This window comes from Hemiscyllium ocellatum, chromosome 6 (assembly GCF_020745735.1).
Source record: "Hemiscyllium ocellatum isolate sHemOce1 chromosome 6, sHemOce1.pat.X.cur, whole genome shotgun sequence".
Lineage (NCBI taxonomy): Eukaryota > Metazoa > Chordata > Chondrichthyes > Orectolobiformes > Hemiscylliidae > Hemiscyllium > Hemiscyllium ocellatum.
In genome coordinates, this window is record NC_083406.1 from 50,080,779 (window position 1) to 50,098,283 (window position 17,505).

The 17,505-nt window shown below is 40.7% G+C and overlaps 1 protein-coding gene across 2 annotated transcripts in view; it reads right to left on the reverse strand.

Annotated features, from left to right (window-relative positions):
* LOC132816687 (V-set and transmembrane domain-containing protein 5) overlaps nt 1-17,505 on the reverse strand; it is a 40,788-nt gene that overhangs the window by 13,924 nt on the left and 9,359 nt on the right. For both annotated transcript variants that reach the window (XM_060826554.1, XM_060826553.1), the window contains exon 2: nt 925-1,251. In XM_060826554.1, the coding sequence (XP_060682537.1) occupies nt 925-1,251 (327 nt within the window). The remainder of the gene's footprint in view (nt 1-924; nt 1,252-17,505) is intronic.

Sequence of the window (17,505 nt, forward strand, 5' to 3'; positions counted from 1 at the left end):
CCTTGACTGTTCCCAAATGGAGAAAGTGGGGACTGCAGATGCTGGAGATCAGAGTTGAAAAGTGTGGTGCTAGAGAAGCACAGCAGGTCAGACAGCATCCAAGGAGCGAGAGAGTTGACATTTCAGGCATGAGCTCTTCATCAGGAATTCCCAAATGATCTATTTTTTTTAGACATTGTCCAAGGTTCAATTACAGTTTTGTCTGCCAATCTTTAATTCTAATTTACCCAGGACTGATCTATTCTCAATCTACTGCTTCAAAGCATCTAGAGCTCTTCTTCATCTTTTTCCTGCTAACTTAAACTCATGATACTTTGAGCACTGTCCCCATCCCATGCTGAAACTTGGTTCATCTGAAGCTCATTATTTTTCAGAACTCTATCCAACAATACCTCCTTCCTCATTAAGCTAGAAATATACTGATGAAGAAAATTATGCCAAAAACATTCTAGAAACTTCAACATCCTTTACAGTCTGCTCCTGGTCCATACAGAAAGCTGAAAATGAAATTAAAACCAGATGTTTAGTTCTCTTGTGCATATTGGGAGCAAGGGAGTGCTTTTACTGTCCTCACACACCGCTTAGACCTTGTGGTTAAGGTAGCTAATTTGATCCTGATTGATATGATTAATTGATATAATCAATATCAGGTAATATTAATTGATTTGCTTACTGAAGACAGAACACTATTTCGTCCCTGTAGGGTGATCTTTCTCTGGTTGAACGACTGGGTTCATGTGGATCATGAATCAGTCCAGGACAACAACTCCCACTATATTTACTAATCTCTCTCTGCCTGTTTTCCACCAAATGGAGCAGTTAAGCTTGGGCTATGGTTTCTATTTGAGACAAGAGGAAATCTTAAAATGAAGCCAGACATGCATAAAGAAAAGGGCAAGAAGTGAATTATTAATAACAACTTACCATTTATATTCAATATAATAACACCATCCTTGCTTCCTCCTACTTTATCTGTCACTGTCACAACATAGCAACCAGCATCATATAACTGAACATTAGAAAGCTGGATGGACCCATTTCTGTATTGCTGAATGCGGTCTTGATAGTTCTCTGAAATGTTTTGATAACTGCCTGGTTCCCAGGTGATGATATTTGTCATTCCTCGTGATGATAGCTGCCTCCATCTAATTGTAGGCACTCCAGTGCATCTATATTCCACTGATAGAATAGCATTTTCATCCACTGAAGCACTGACAAAATGATGAGGTATTAGTACTGTAATTCCATTTGCTGCAAAATAACAGATTCAGATATGTTGATTATGATTATAAATGTAATTCTACTTCCTAAGTCACATATTTTTAATCAACCTCTTCCGACACACCTCAAGCACTTAGGATTTGAAAACAGATTTCTTGGACACGTACCACTGCATCATGAGTGCCTCTATTCCAAAGTTATTTAATGAGACAGAAAACATTGAGATCAATTGTAGAAGAGCTTGTTGGTGCCATACCATCAACACTAAGAAAAGGGAAGACCCTAAGTGTCCAATCTGAGCAACATTGGTGGTCAGGTATTAAGTACAGGTTGGGACATCTCTCACAGGAGACAGAAAATTGAACAGTTTAGGTCATGCCTCGATTAAAACAGCTTTTGAGATAAAAAATACTAATCTGTCAATTGTATTTTTAGGGATGTAGCATTTCATAAAACATAGAATAGTACAATACGGTACAGGCCCTTCGGCCCTCGATATTGTGATGACCTTTTTTCCTACTCTAAGATCAAACTACCCTACATACCCTTCATTTTATGATCATCTATGTGACTATCCAAGAATCACTTAAATGTCTCTACTGTATCTAACTCTACTACCACCGCTGGCAGTGCATTCCATGCACCCACCTCTCTGTGTAAAGACCTACCTCTGACATCTCCCTTCCTCCAATCAACTTTAAAATTATGCTCCCTCCTGATAGCCATTTACCCCTGGGAAAAAGTCTATGGCTATCCACTCTACCTATGCCTCTGATCATCATGTACACCTTTATTAAGTCACTTGTCATCCTTCTTCACTCTCAACTCTTCTTCATAAGACATGTCCTCCAGTCCAGGCAGCATCTTGGTAAATATCCTCAATATCCTCTCTTCAGCTTCAAAATTCTTCTTATAATGAGGTGACGAGAACTGAACATAATATTCAAAGTGCAGTCTCACTAGGGTTTTAAAGAATCTTGTAGCTCTTAAACTCTATGCCCCTGCTAATGAAAGCCAACACACTATATGCCTTCTTAACAACCCTATCAACTTGGGTGGCAAAGTTTGAGGGATCTATGGATGTGGAAGTGGACCCTCCATACTGCCAAGAATCCTGCCTTTAACCCTGTATCCTGCATTCAAATTCAACCTTCCAAAATGAATCATTTCACACTTTCCAGATTGAACTCCATCTGCCACGTATCAGCCTGGTTTTCCATCCTGTCAATGTCCCAATGCAGCCTTCAATAACCCTCCACCCTAACCACAACTCCCCCACAACTTTCATGTCATCGGCAAGCTTACTAACTCATCTTTCCATTTCCTTATCCAAGTCACTTATAAAAATGACAAAGAGCAGAGGTCCCAGAACAGATTGCAGCGATACAACACTTGCCACCAACTTCCAGGCTGAATGCTTTCCAAATTACTACCATCCTCCTGTCTTATATGGAGCAGCCAATTCTGTATTCAGACAGCCAAATTTCCCTGTATCCCATGCTTCCTTCCTTTCTGAATGAGCATACCATGGAGAACCTTATCAAATGCCTTGCTAAAATCCATATGCAACACATCCACTGCTCTACCTTCATTGATGTGTTTTGCCACATCCTTAAAGAATTCAATAAGGTTTGTGAGGCATGACCTTTCCCTCACAAAGCCATGCTGACTATCTTTAATCAAATTATGCTTTTCCAAATAATCATAAATCGTTTGTCTCTCAGAATCCTCTCCAATAATTTGCCTACTTCCCACTCTTCTAAGTCCATTCTTCAGTTCCTTCCTGGTCACTTTGTAACTCTCTAGAGCCCTTACTGATCCTTGCTTCCTCAAAATAAGCTTCCATCTTCCTCTTAACTAGATGTTCTACATCTCTTGTTATCCAAGGTTCTTTCACCATAGCATCCCTTCCTTGCTTCAGAGGTGCAAACCTGTCCAGCACACACAGCAAGTGTCTCTAAACAATCTCCCCAATTCTGTCACGCTTTTCCCTGAGAATATCTGTTGCCAATTTATGCTTCACAGTACCTGCCTAATAGCATTGTAATTCCCCAACGCCAATCAAATACTTTCCCATACCGTCTGCTTCTATCCTTCATGATTATACTAAAGACCAGGGAGTTGTGATCACTAACATTCAAATGCTCTTCCACCAAGAGATCTGACATCTGCTCTGATTCATTGCAAAGCACCAAATCCAATATGGCCTCCCATCTACTCGGCCTATCTACCCATTGATTCTGGAATACTTCTTGGACACATATGGCATTTCCTTTCATAAATCTGGAGGTTAGAGCCAAATTATACCTAAGCCCCTTTTTTGCCTACTTATACTGAGCTGAGTTCATTAAAATGTAATCAAATAAACAATAAAGATAAAGTTACATTTCTGACAATGAGGTTCAAATTAGAATCAGATAAAATTGAATCAGAAATAATGGGGTTGCAGGATTCTATAGTGGTGTGTTGTGTCAACTGGTGCAGCCTGAAAGCAGCCCATGATCCAAAGGTGAAAGGGGCTTGGTTGTACTGATAGCCACGGTCAGTTCTGTCAATGCCTGATTTGGAACTTGAGTTAAAAAGTGAGGTCTGCAGATGCTGGAGATCAGAGCTGAAAATGTGTTGCTGGTTAAAGCACAGCAGGTTAGGCAGCATTCAAGGAACAGGAAATTCGACGTTTCGGGCCAGATGAAGGGCTCATTTTCAGCTTGGAACTTGAGTTATACCTGCACCTGGTAAAGTTGTGTACCTATAGCCTCCTTGCTAAAACAAAGACATGCCATGATAGTATTTCTGAAAAGTTCCTGTTGGAAAAATGCAAACTGAATACGCATTGAGTGCATGCTTTCCTGCCAAGTGCCCACCTCATTCATCGTATCATTAGCAAAATCTACTCAGGAATCAGAAGTCACATTCAAATTAAATAAAAGGCAAAAGAAAAAACATCCAGATGTTAACTAGTAGCCTGAGAAAGCAAACCAGTAATTACCATATATGTATTATGTGCTTCTTCAACTATGCTACTTGCAAGACAGCAAGGATGCTGACTGGATGACTTTAATAAGGGAGTCAGTGTTGAGGTACAACAATGTCAAAATAGGTTCTTCCAACAAGTACAGGACTCTAACTCAAATACGTTTTTCAGTATTATGTATTTGTGTGGTGAGCCATTGACACACTGAATGTTAGTGAAGCCTCATTAAATCATGGTACGTAAAACATTGCCATCTGATAAAATTAGGTTAGAGAAAAAAAACCCTGTAAATGCTAGAATCCAAAGTAGACAGGCAGGAGCCTGGAAGAACACGGCAAGCCAGGCAGCATCAGGAGGTGGAGAAGTCAACATTTTAGGTGCAAACCTTCTTCAGGGCTACATCTGAAATGTCGACTTCTCCACCTCCTAATGTGGCCTAGCTTTCCATGTTCTTCCAGGCTCCTGCCTGTCTACTATTTTTAAAAAAAACACACTTGTTTGATGACTATTTGCATGCTTACATATGTTTTTAGAGAGTGAAAGATGTGCGTAATCATATTTCTAGGCCAAGGCACCTATACATAGATCTAATTCAATTAATTTTCTCAAGAATTTAAGTGCACTTTATCCATGTTTGTCTTAAACAATCATGTTTGCTCAGTAAACTTTCATGGTAATGTGTTGACGTATTCTTTATTTTAGATAGGCAAGTTAAATCTATCATTGCAGAGAACTACAATGCAAGTAAAATTCTAAAGCATTTGGCTAAGGTCTTATGTTAAATATTGGATAGTGTGAAAGAGTTTATTATTTGTAGTGGGCTGCAATGTTAGAGTAGCAAGTCAGCAAAGTAAGTCATAGATATCACCATAGATATGGTGCAAAATCAACTGTTTGCATCCCAGCAAATATAAAAAAAATGCCGTGGATGAATGTTAAATGGTAGTATTACCTTTTTTCAAGCAAGTTTATGAACATGAGGAACAAGAACATAATTTTTCCTTATGTTTTGCCATATGTTAATTACATATTTATAAATTTAGCTTAAAGTGGATAAGTTATTTTTACTATATTGACTTTATCTTACAGCGGTGGTGGTATCTGATGTTTTAATAGCTGGTTGAAATGAGTTATATACTTCTAAGGAAAAAGTAAATTTGAAATCCCAGTTATTTACTGAAAAAATGAAGCCATAGATTCCGTAGTTTAAAACAAATTAATTTTTACTATATAAAAATTGACCAGAGCAAACGTTCATGCTATCTTAGGTAACTCCCTATAGTCTAATATCAAGAATCAACATAAGTTTAACATAAGACCATAAGACATAGGAGCAGAAATTAGCCCATTTGGCCCATCGAGCGTGCTCCACCATTCAACCCCATTTTCCTGCTTTCTCCCCATAACCTTTGATCTCCTTGGGCAATCAAGAACTTATCAATCTCTGTTTTAAATATACTCAGTGACAGAAGGCCGCCCAGCCTTCTGTAACAATGAATTCCACAGATTCATCACTCTCTGGCTAAACAACTTCTGCTTATTTCCATTCAAAAAGGTCTTCTCTTTAGTCTAAGACTGTGTCTTTGAGTCCTCATCTCTCCTACCAATAGAAGCATCTTCCCAACATCCCAACAGGATTCAGTATTCTGAAAGTTTCAATCAGATCCCCCCCCCCTCCATCCTTCTAAATTCCATTGAGTATAGTCCGAGGGTGCTCAAATGTACCTCATATGTTAAGCTTTTCTTTCCTAGGATCATTCTTGTAAGCCTCCTGTGGACCTGCTCTTGGGCTTTCCTGAGGAATGGGGCCCCAAATTTCTCACAATACATTAAATGTGGTCTGACCAGAGCCTTCTAGAGCCACAGAAATACGTCACTGCTCTAGTCTGCTCAAGATGAATGACAACATTGTATTTGCCTTTCATCTGCTGATTCAACCTGCAAGTTTACCATAAGAGAATCCTGGACTAGGACTCCCAAGTTCCTTTGCATTCTGGATTTCTGAATTTTCTCCTCATTTAGAAAATAGTCCATGTTTCTATTCTTGCTACCAAAGTGCATTAGCACACATTTTCCAATATTGTATTTCATCTGCCACTTCTTTGCCCACTCTCCTAACCTGTCTAATTCTTTCTGCAGCCTCTCTGTCTCCTCAATACTACCTGCCCCCCCCATCTATTTTTGTCATCTGCAAATTTAGCCAGAATGCCCTTAGTTCCTTCATCCAGATCATTAATGTATACAGTGAAAAGTTGTGGTTCCAACATCGACCCTTGTGGACCATCACTAGCCACCTACTTCCATCCTGAGAAAGACCTTTGTATCACCACCCTCTGCCTTCTGCCAGACAGACAATCTTCACTGCATGGATGTACCTGGCCTTTAACACCATCTTATTCAGCAGCCTCCCGTGCGGCACCTTAGCAAAGGATTTCTGGAGGTTTAGACAGCTAACATGATTGGCTGTCCTTAGTCTAACTTGTTTATTACCACCTCAAAGAATTTGAACAAATTTGCCTTCCCTTGATGAAACCATGCTGACTTTGCTCTATTTTACTATTTTACTATGCACTTCCAAGTGTTCAGAAATCTTATCCTTCACAATGGACTCCAAAATCTTACCAATGACTATGGTCAGTCTTTTGTCTTGCTCCCTTTTTAAATGTGAGGTTACATTTACAATTTTTTAGTCCTCTGGGACCCTCCCTAACTCCAGTGATATCTGAAAGATCACTACTAAAGCCTTCACTATCTCTTCAACTATCTCTTTCAGAATTCTAGGGTGTGGCCCATCTGATCCAGTCGTTATCCACTTCCAGATTTTCAGTTTTTCTAGTATGTTCTCCTTACTGATAGCCACCATACTCATTTCTGTCCCCGATTCTCGTGATACTTTGACAAATAATTGGTAGTAATACTGCCTCACAGCACCAGGGACTCAGGTTCGATTCTAGCCTAGGGTGACTGTCTGTGTGGAGTTTGCACATTCTACCCGTATCTGCATGGGTCCCCTCTGGATGCTCCGGTTTCCTCTCACAATCAAAAGATGTGCAGGTTAGGTGAATTGGCTGAGCTAAATTGACCATAGTGTTCAGGGGTGTGTACGTTAGGTGCATGTGTCAGGGGTAAATGTAGGGGAAGGGGTCTGTGTGGGTCACTTTTCAGAGGGTCGGTGTGGACTTGTTGGGCCAAAGGGCCTTTTTCCATACCTTAAGTATTCTAAATAGATTACAGGCAAATTGTGATACATTGAATGGCATTTGCAACTAAGAGAAATCTTCTGAATTAGCTCACTAGTTCACTTCGCAGATATGTCATCAGTCATTGTTCAGACTTCTTCATGAAGAATTTCAGCTTCTCTTTTTCAAGAATTCAGCCTGATCCTCAGACAACAGCAGATACAAACAACCCAAATTGTTTGTGTCCATAGGCACAATATTAACTACAAATAGTTTGTGTCTGCGATCACTTCTTAATTCTATGTGTGATGGTCCAGATAGTGTATCTTAGCTAGTTCTCAGCTTCTGGTTCTATCCTTTATATTCTTCAAACTGTTATACTATTAGGCTCCTCATCTACTGAGCACTGGTTACCTATTATATGCTTTCAACCAGTTCAACACTGCTCCAAAGCTTTACATTTGCAGTCATTAGCAGTGGTGTTTTTAGTGGCAGGACCAGAAGGGAGCAACACTAAAGATCAGGGCCAGATAATCAACCCAATTGGTCTATGCGTGAGGAGCATAATGAATCATATGGCAGAGGCTGGCAGGAAGTTGACAGCCCTCCTGCCACCTCATGTAGTCACATGCCTTAACATTGTATATGAAGGGCACACAGATTGACATTCACTTCCTGAAAGCCAAGAACATCATTTTGGTTGTCTGAGTGGACACCAAGAACTGACATTCCAAGAAGGTATAACATACTCATGGATTTTACTCACCCCCCCCAATCCCCTCCCAAGTTTCAACAACATCTAAATGCAGGTTTATTTACAGAAAAGTGAAAAGTCCAGTTTCCCAGAAATGAAAATAGGGGACCCACGTCAGACATGGCAGCCTCGCTGGAGGTCAAAATGCAGGTCAGCACCAATGGGGACAACAGAAAAACCAGGGTCCAGTGCCAAAAGAGAATAAAAGACTTGTTGTGCTCAGCAATGGTATTTGGAGGAGTCATGGCATAGTAGTATTGTCACTAGACCAGTATCCAGATACCATAGTGTTCTGGGGAGATGGGTTTGAATTCCATCTTGGTGGATGGTGAAAGGTGAAATTCAATAAAAAAAATCTTTAATAAAAATTATGCCTGATAGCAACTGTGTAATCATGTTAATTTTCCATAAAAACCCATCTGGTTCACTGATGTCTTTTGGGAAATGAAATCTGCCATCTTTACCTGTATTTCTGACATAAATGTGATGGCAGACGCAAAGCAATGTGGTTGACTGTTAACTGTCCTCTGAAATAGCTTAGCCAACCACTTAGAATGAGGACAATAAGAGGTGTACAATTGGATGCCCTCATCACATGAACATTTGTTTTAAAAAATTTGGGACTGTGTCATCTGTGTTACAAAATAACACTCAAATGGATATCAAGTAGTGTAAATTTGAGAGTGCAGCAGGTCATTGGATAGGACAGTTGGTTGCAGGCCTTAACATCAGAATATGCAGACAATATCCAGAGGCTGTTAATGGGGAGTTAATAGTAGCTAATGTACAAATGGCAGATGAAATGAACAAATATTTTACTTCTATCTTCACTATCAAAGATTCATAAACATTCTAATACTCACTGTAAATTAAAAGGTGGAAGAGAGATGATATTAGTGAAAATAACATCATGACTGAAGTGTTATTAAGGAAATTCTTGGAACTGTGGGGATTTGTTCCCAGCACTTATTAACTTCATCTAAGGGTCTTAGCAGGAGTGATTAATGAGCAAATAGATGTGTTAGAGACAAAAAACCTGCAGATGCTGTACTCCAAGATTGACCAGCAAGAGGCTGGGAGAGCACTTCAAGCCAGGCAGCATCAGGAGGTGGAGAAGTTAACATTTCAAGTGTAATCCCTCTTCAGAATGTATTGGTGTTAATTTTCTAAAATCTCCCTAGATTCAGAAAATGTTGCATTAAACTGGTGAGAAACAATTATAATCCTCTATTTAAGAAGGGACAAAGAAGGAAAACAGGAAACCATAGGCAAGTTAACTTGTCATCTGTCATAGGGAAGATGTTAGAGTCAGTCATTAAGGGGTTTATAGCTGATTCCTTAGAAAAATTGAATAATTGGATGGAATAAGTATAGTTTTGGAAAAGGCAAATCATATTTAATATGGATTAGAGTTCTTTGAAGGAGTTATATATACTATGAATAGGGAGGAAGCTGTAGACAAATGCACTTAGATTTGCAGAAGTCATATGATAAGATGCCACACTAAAGGGTATTGTAGAAACCAAAAAGTTATGGTGTAAGTGGTAATACATTAGCATAGGTAGATGATTGGTTGGTGGCAGAAAACAGAGTTGTGCATAAAAGAGTTTTGTGCTGGGCCTCAATTTCTTCTAATATACAACAATGAATTAGATAGCGGAAGTGAACATCTGATGACTAAATTCACAGGCAGGGAAGAATGTTATGAAGAAGAGATATGGAGTTTACAGATAGATAGAGATTGGTTGACTGAGTGGACAGAAATCTATCAGATAGATTATAACAGTAAAGTTTAAACAGAAAATGTAAAGTTGTTCAATTTGATGGAAAAATAGGAAAGCAGAGAATTACTTAAACAAAATTTTTTGCAGAATTTTGAGTTGCAGAAGGATCTACATTTTCTGGTGCATCTGTCATACAAAAGATTGGCATCTAGGCACAGCAAGTAATCATGAGGGTTAATGAGATGCTTTCCTTTATAACAAGAGGAATTGAACAGAAAAGTAAGAATGTTCTCCTTCAATTATACAGGTTATTGGTGCGTCTACATCTCAAATAATGTGTACAGTTTAGGTTTCCTTGTTTAACGAAGGGCATAAATGCATTGGAGTGATTTCAAGGTTTATTAGAGTGATAACCGGAGTGAATCGGGTGTCTTGTGGAAAATGTTGGACTGGCTGAGTTGGTTTGAGTTTGGAAGAATGAGGGGTGCCTTGACTATATTCTCTAATGTAAGATTCTCTAATGTACAAGATGTATAATAGTCTTGGCAAGGTGAGTGCAGAAAGGTAATTCCTCTTTTGGGAGACTCAAGATCTTGAGGCAGTGTCTCAAAATTAGGGGTCTCTCTAATCGGTCAGAGAGGAGGAGGAGGAGGACCTTTGTCTCTCAAGTTGTATGATCGTAGAACTTTGTCTTAGTAAATAGAGGAGGCAAGGTTGTTGAATATTTGTTAGGCAGAGAAAAAGATGAATTTGTATTAGGCAGGAGAATCAAATATCATTGTGAGTAGCCGGAGATGTGGAATTTGAAGCACTAACAGATCAACCATGGTCTTACTAAATGGCAGAAAAGGCTTGAAGGGCTGAATGTCCTACTTCTGCAAATAATTAAATGTTCATATGATGGAGAGCCATACCACATAAGACCTCTTCCTTTGCCGACAAGGAGGGCTCTGAACTTGCCAGGATGGATGAGGACTTTGCCTATGCCAATGGAAAGTCTGGGGTTTAGCAGAAACTCGGAGAGGATGTCTCCAGCTTGCTATTCACAACTCTATTGGTTCTCCACTTCAGGTCCTTGTAGCAAAACCTATCCCTAGATTTCACATTCACTTCCACCTCAAGCACCACCTCTGAGGGTAATGTTGCCAAATCCTCAGATGATAAACCATCACAGCTTTCACCCAAACCTCCACCAGATGCAGGCACATTCATTTCAGTGGGCATGGTCTGGATTTAGCACAGTGCCAAAATCCTGATCATATCACAGAGATGTGCCAGCAGCTGATGGAGAATGTGACAGCCAAGGTCTCCAAATTAGAGAAATCTGGATGATGATGAGCCTCTGGATTGAGCCATATGAGATCCTGTGGAGGTGCAAAGACAATTAGCATTTGGCTGAGGTGGTGTGTTGCATTGAGCAATATGTGGAGGAAACCATCCAATTTTCAGCTGCTGTTATGGCTCCAGCGTGTAAACTCTTGACTGCCTCCGTGGAAAGAATGATGACCACCTTCAAGAGCGATGCACAGCAGAAAATGCAGTGGCTGCCAGGTATGTGCTCAGAACTGCACTTTGTCAAAGATCAAGAGTTGTCATTGAATGCTGGTGGGGAGGAGCAGTGGAAGAAATTCACCTCAATAACTTCATCCTAATGTGCTTTAAAGTTGCCCTCCACTGCTCCCCCCCCACCCCCCACCCCCGCACCCCTCCCTGCCAGTGGTGTCATCAGCTTCCTGAAAATCAGGATCAGAGGGTACACCAGCATCTGTATATGAGATCCTGAGCTGGCCAGAAGCCTCCAGGCCTCTAGCTCCTTGAAGATGCATGCCAAAGCCACCACAGTCAACTAGGTATAACAGTCAGGAGGCTGCCTTACTTCAGCGGCTTATGTCATGCATAGATGTAGTGGTAGAAAAAGAAAGATTAAAAAGTTAAGCCAGAAACATAGAACAGATATTCAATCACTATAGAAGAAGCACAATTTTGGATGTATGCTCAATTCACTTTCAGCATGTTTGTTGTTATTTGCTTTTTGTTGTTGTTTGCTTCAATAGTTGCATACATTAAAACTTGCTTCACCTCTTTCTCAATCAATTCTGGATGATTTGATTCTATGGGGTACAACATTTATGGGTGTCACATCATCAATAGTGGAATCTGACTATCCTGACATATATAGGCATAAACCTTGGGCAGCATTTGTGTAGTCAGGCTCATGAACTTATCTGGCAACCCAGTAGGTGGCTGTTCTCTTGATTATCATGCTTCTGAGGCTGCTGTCTGAGTAGCATCCACAACCGAGTCATTGAGTCATTGCATATCTTGTCAGTATGTGCACGATGTAGTCCTTTGCAAGATTTTGCCCGCATATGGAGAATGCATACATTAGACAAGAGCATGGCACTGTGCAATTACAAGTGACACGGTATCCAACAATCATGTACATGGACTTACTTGTGCTGCAAACTATAAGACCATAAGATATATGAACAGAATTAAGCCCTTTTGCCCATTGTGTTACTCCACCATTTGATCATGGCTCATACATTTCTCAATTTAATTTTTCTGCCTTCTCACCTAATCCTTCATCTCCTTTCTACTCGAGAGAATTTATATCTTTGTCTTAAATACATTCAATTACTTGGCCTTCACACCCTTCTGTGGCTATGAGGTCCACAGATTCACCACTTTTTGGCTGAAGAAATTCTTCCTTAATTCAGTTGTAAAAGCTCTTCCCTTCACTCTGAGGCAGGACCAGGTTTTCCATGCCCACTCAGTCTGGGACGTTCAATATTCTGTAAGTTTCAGTAAGGTCTTCTTCATTCTTCTAAACTCCTGAGTACAGACCAAAGTCCTCAACCGCTTCTTACATGACAAGTCATAAAGTCATAGAGCCATAGAGACATACAGCATGGAAGCAGGCTCTTCGGTCCAACTCATCCATGACGACCAGAAATCCTAAATTAATCTAGTCCCATTTGCCAACATTTGACCCATATCCCTCTAAGCCCTTCCTATTCTTATGCTCATCAAGGTACCTTTTAAATGTTGGAATTGTATCAACCTCCAACATGAAAAAGGTGCTCCTTGGTTCCCTTTTAAATCTTTCTCCTCTCACCTTAAATCTATGTCTTCTAGGGGAAAAGTCTTTGGCATAAACTTTTATAGGGTCACCCCTCAGCCTCCAACGCTCCATGGATTATAGCCATAGTCTGTTGCTCAAGCCCTCCAATCCTGGCAACATTCTTGTAAATCTTTTCTGAACCTTTTCAAGTTTCACAACATCCTTCATACAGCAGGGAGACTAGAATTGAAAACAGCATTCCAAAAGTGGCATAACCAATATTCTGTATAGCCACAGTATGACCTCCCAAAACCTATACTCAATGCACTGACCAAATACCTTCTTCACTACCTGTGACTATACTTTCAAGGAACTATGAACCTGCACTCTAAGGTCTCTTTGTTCAGCAACACTCTCCAGGACCTTACAATTAAGTGTATAAGTTCTGCCCTGATTTGCCTTTACAAAATGCAGCACCTCACATTTATCTAAATTAAACTCCATGTATCACTCTCAGTATTCTGAGGTAACATTCTTGGCTATCCACAATACCACCAATTTCGGTGCTATTTGCAAACTTACTAACCATATCTTCCAAGTTCACATTTATATAAGTGACAAAAAGCAGTGGAACCAGTGCCAATTCTTGTGGTACACTGCTGGTCACTGGCCTCCAATCTGAAAACACCTTCCACAACCACCCTCTGTCTCCTACCTTTGAGCCAGTTCTGTATCCAAATGACCAGTTCTCCCTGTATTCCATGTGATCTCGCCTTGCTAACCAGTCTACCAAGCAGAACCTTGTTAAGCTCCTTACTGAAGTCCATACCGATCATGTCCACCACTCTGCCCTCATCTAATCTCTTCATTACTTCTTCAAAAAACTCAACCAAGTTAGTGAGATATGATTTCCCATGCACAAAGCCATGTTGACTATCCCTAATCAGTCTTTGCCTTTCCAAATACATATAAATCCTGTCCCTCAGGATACCCTCCAGCAAATTGTTCACCACTTATATCAGGCTCACTGGTTTATAGTTCCCTGGTTTTTCCTTATCATCTTCCTTAAATAGTGGCACCATGTTAGACAACCTCCAGTCTTCTAGCTGTGGCTATCAATGCTAGAAATATCTCAGCAACTGGCCCAGCAATCACTTTCCTGGCTTCCCACAGAGTTCTAGGGTACAGTTAAGAGTCATAGAGTCATAGAGATGTACAGCATGGAAACACACCCTTCGGTCCAACCCGTCCATGCCGACCAGATATCCCACCCAATCTAGTCCCACCTGCCAGCATCCACCCCATATCCCTCCAAACCCTTCCTATTCATATACCCATCCAAATGCTTCTTAAATGTTGCAATTGTACCAGCCTCCACCACATCCTCTGGCAGCTCATTCCATTCACGCACCACCCTCTGCGTGAAAAAGTTGCCCCTTAGGTCTCTTTTGTATCTTCCCCTCTCACCCTAAACCTATGCCCTCTAGTGCTGGACTACCTGACCCCAGGGAAAATACTTTGTTTATTTATCCTATCCACGTGCCTCATTATTTTATAAACCTCTATAAGGTCACCCCTCAGCCCTCAATGCTCCAGGGAAAAAAACCCCAACCTGTTCAGCCTCTCCCTGTAGCTCAAATCCTCCAACCTTGGCAGCATCCTTGTAAATCTTTTCTGAACTCTTTCAAGTTTCACAACATCTTTCCAATAGGAAGGAGATCAGAATTGCATGCAATATTCCGACAGTGGCCTAACCAATGTCCTGTACAGCCGCAACATGACCTCCCAACTCCTGTACTCAATACTCTGACCAATAAAGGAAAGCATGCCAAATGCCTTCTTCACTATCCTATCTACCTGCGATGCCACTTTCAAGGAGCTATGAACCTGCACTCCAAGATCTCTTTGTTCAGCAACACTCCCCCCTAGGACCTTACCATTAAGTGTATAAGTCCTGCTAATATTTGCTTTCCCAAAATGCAGCAGCTCGCATTTATCTGAATTAAGCTCCATCTGCCACTTCTCAGCCCACTGGCCCATCTGGTCCAGATCCTGAAGTAACCTGAGATAACCCTCTTCGCTGTCCACTACACCTCCAATTTTGGTGTCATCTGCAAACTTACTAACTGTATCTCTTATGCTCGCATCCAAATCATTTATGTAAATGACAAAAAGTAGAGGGCCCAGCACCAATCCTTGTGGCACTATACTGGTTATAGGCCTCCAGTCTAAAAAACCCTCCACCACCACCCTCTGTGTTCTACCTTTGAGCCAGTTCTGTATCCAAATGGCTAGTTCTCCCTGTATTCCATGAGATCTAACCTTGCTAATCTGTCTCCCATGGGGAACCTTGTCGAACGCCTTACTGAAGTCCATGTGGATCACATCTACTGCTCTGCCCTCATCAATCTTCTTTGTTACTTCTTCAAAAACCTCAATTAAGTTTGTGAGACATGATTTCCCATGCACAAAGCCATGTTGACTATCCTTAATCAGTCCTTGCCTTTTCAAATACATGTACATCCTGTCTCTCAGGATTCCTTCCAACAAATTGCCCACAACTGAGGTCAGGCTCACCGGTCTATAGTTCCCTGGCTTGTCTTTACCACCCTTCTTAAACAGTGGCGCCACATTTGTCAACCTCCAGTCTTCCAGCACCTCACCTGTGACTATCGATGATACAAATATCTCAGCAAGAGGCCCAGCAATCACTTCTCTAGCTTCCCACAGAGTTCTCAGTTACACCTGATCAGGCCCTGGGGATTTATCCACTTTTAACCGTTTCAAGACATCCAGCACTTGCTCCTCTGTAATCTGGACCTTTTGCAAGATGTCACCATCTATTTCCCTACAGTCTATATCTTCCATATCCTTTTCCACAGTAAATACTGATGCAAAATATTCATTTAGTATCTCCCCCACCTTGATCAGGTCCTGGGAATTTATCCACCTTTATGCCTTTTAAAACATCCAACACCTCCTCCTTGTAATATGGACATTTTTCAAGATGTTGCTACTTATTTCCCCAAACTCTCCACAGTAAATACTGATGCAAAATGCTTGTTTAGTATCTCTCCCCATCTTCTGCGGTTCCACATATAAGTGGCCTTGCTAATCTTTCAGGGACCCTATTCTCTCCCCAGTTACCTTTTTGTCCTTGATGTATTTGTGGAATCCCTTTGGATTCTCCTTAACCCTATTTGCCAAAGCAATCTCATGTCCACTTTTTGCCCTCCTGATTTCCTCTTAATTGTACTTTTACTGCCTTTATACTCTTCGCGGGATTCACTCAGTCCTTGCTGTCTGTACCTGATATGTGCTCCCTTATTTTTCTTGAGCATATCTCAAGTTCTTTAGTCATCCAGTATTCACTACAACTGCCAGCATTGCCCTTTACCCTGACAGAAACTCAGTGGCTCTGGACTGTTGTTATCTAATTTTTGAAGGTCTCCCACTTCCCGGCTATCACTATACCTGTGAATATCCACCCCCAATCAATATTTCGAAGTTCTTCCTGATACTGTCAAAATTGGTCTTCCTCCAATTTAGAACTTTAACTTTTAGATCTGGTCTATCCTTTTTCACTATTTTAGAACTAATAAAATTATGATCATTGGTCCCAAAGTGCTCCTTCAGTGATACCTCAATCACCTGATATGTCTTATTTCCCAAGAGTAAGTCAGGTTTTACGCCTTCTCTATTAGGCACTTTCACATACTGAATTAGAAAATTTCCTTGTACACATTTCACAAATTACTCTCCATCCAAGCCCTTAACACTATGGCAGTTCCGGTCTATGTTTGGAAAGTTACAATCCCCTACTATTACTCTTATAGATAACTGAGCTATCCTTACAAATTTGTTTCTCAATTTCTAGCTGACTACTGACTACAATCCCAATAAGGTGATCATCTCTTTCTTATGTCTCAGTTCCACCGAAATAGCGTCCCCGAATACATTCCCAGGAATATCCTCCCTACGCACAACTGTAATGTTATTCCAAAGCAAATATGCCACTCCTCCTCCTCCTGCTTTCTATTCTACCTATAGCACCTATACCCTGGAACACTGAGCTGCCAGTCCTGTCCATCCCTGAGCCATGTTTCTGTAATCGCTATCATTTTGCAGTCCCATGTTTCCAACCATGTCCTGAGTTCATCTGCTTCTCACATTGAAATAAATGCAGTTTAATTTATCAGGCCTACCTTGTTCTTTGCTTTGTTCCTGCCTTATCTGACTGTTTGATTCACCCCTTTTCCCAACTGCACCATTCTCAGACTGATCTCTTTTCTCACTATCTCCCTGAGTATTCCCCTCCCTTCACTAATTTAAATCCTCCCGAGCAGTTCTAATAAATCTCCCTACCATTATATTAGTCCTCTTTCAATTCTACCCCATAAGACATTCCAATAATCCAAAAACATGTATCCTTCTCCTCCACACTAGCTCCTCAGTCTTTCAGCCCTGGGATCATTCTTGTAAACCTTTTCTGGATCCCCTCAATTGCAAACACATTCTTATTTAGATATAGGGCTGAAAACTGCTGACTATGTTCCAAATATGGTCTGACCAGAGCCTGATACAGTGTC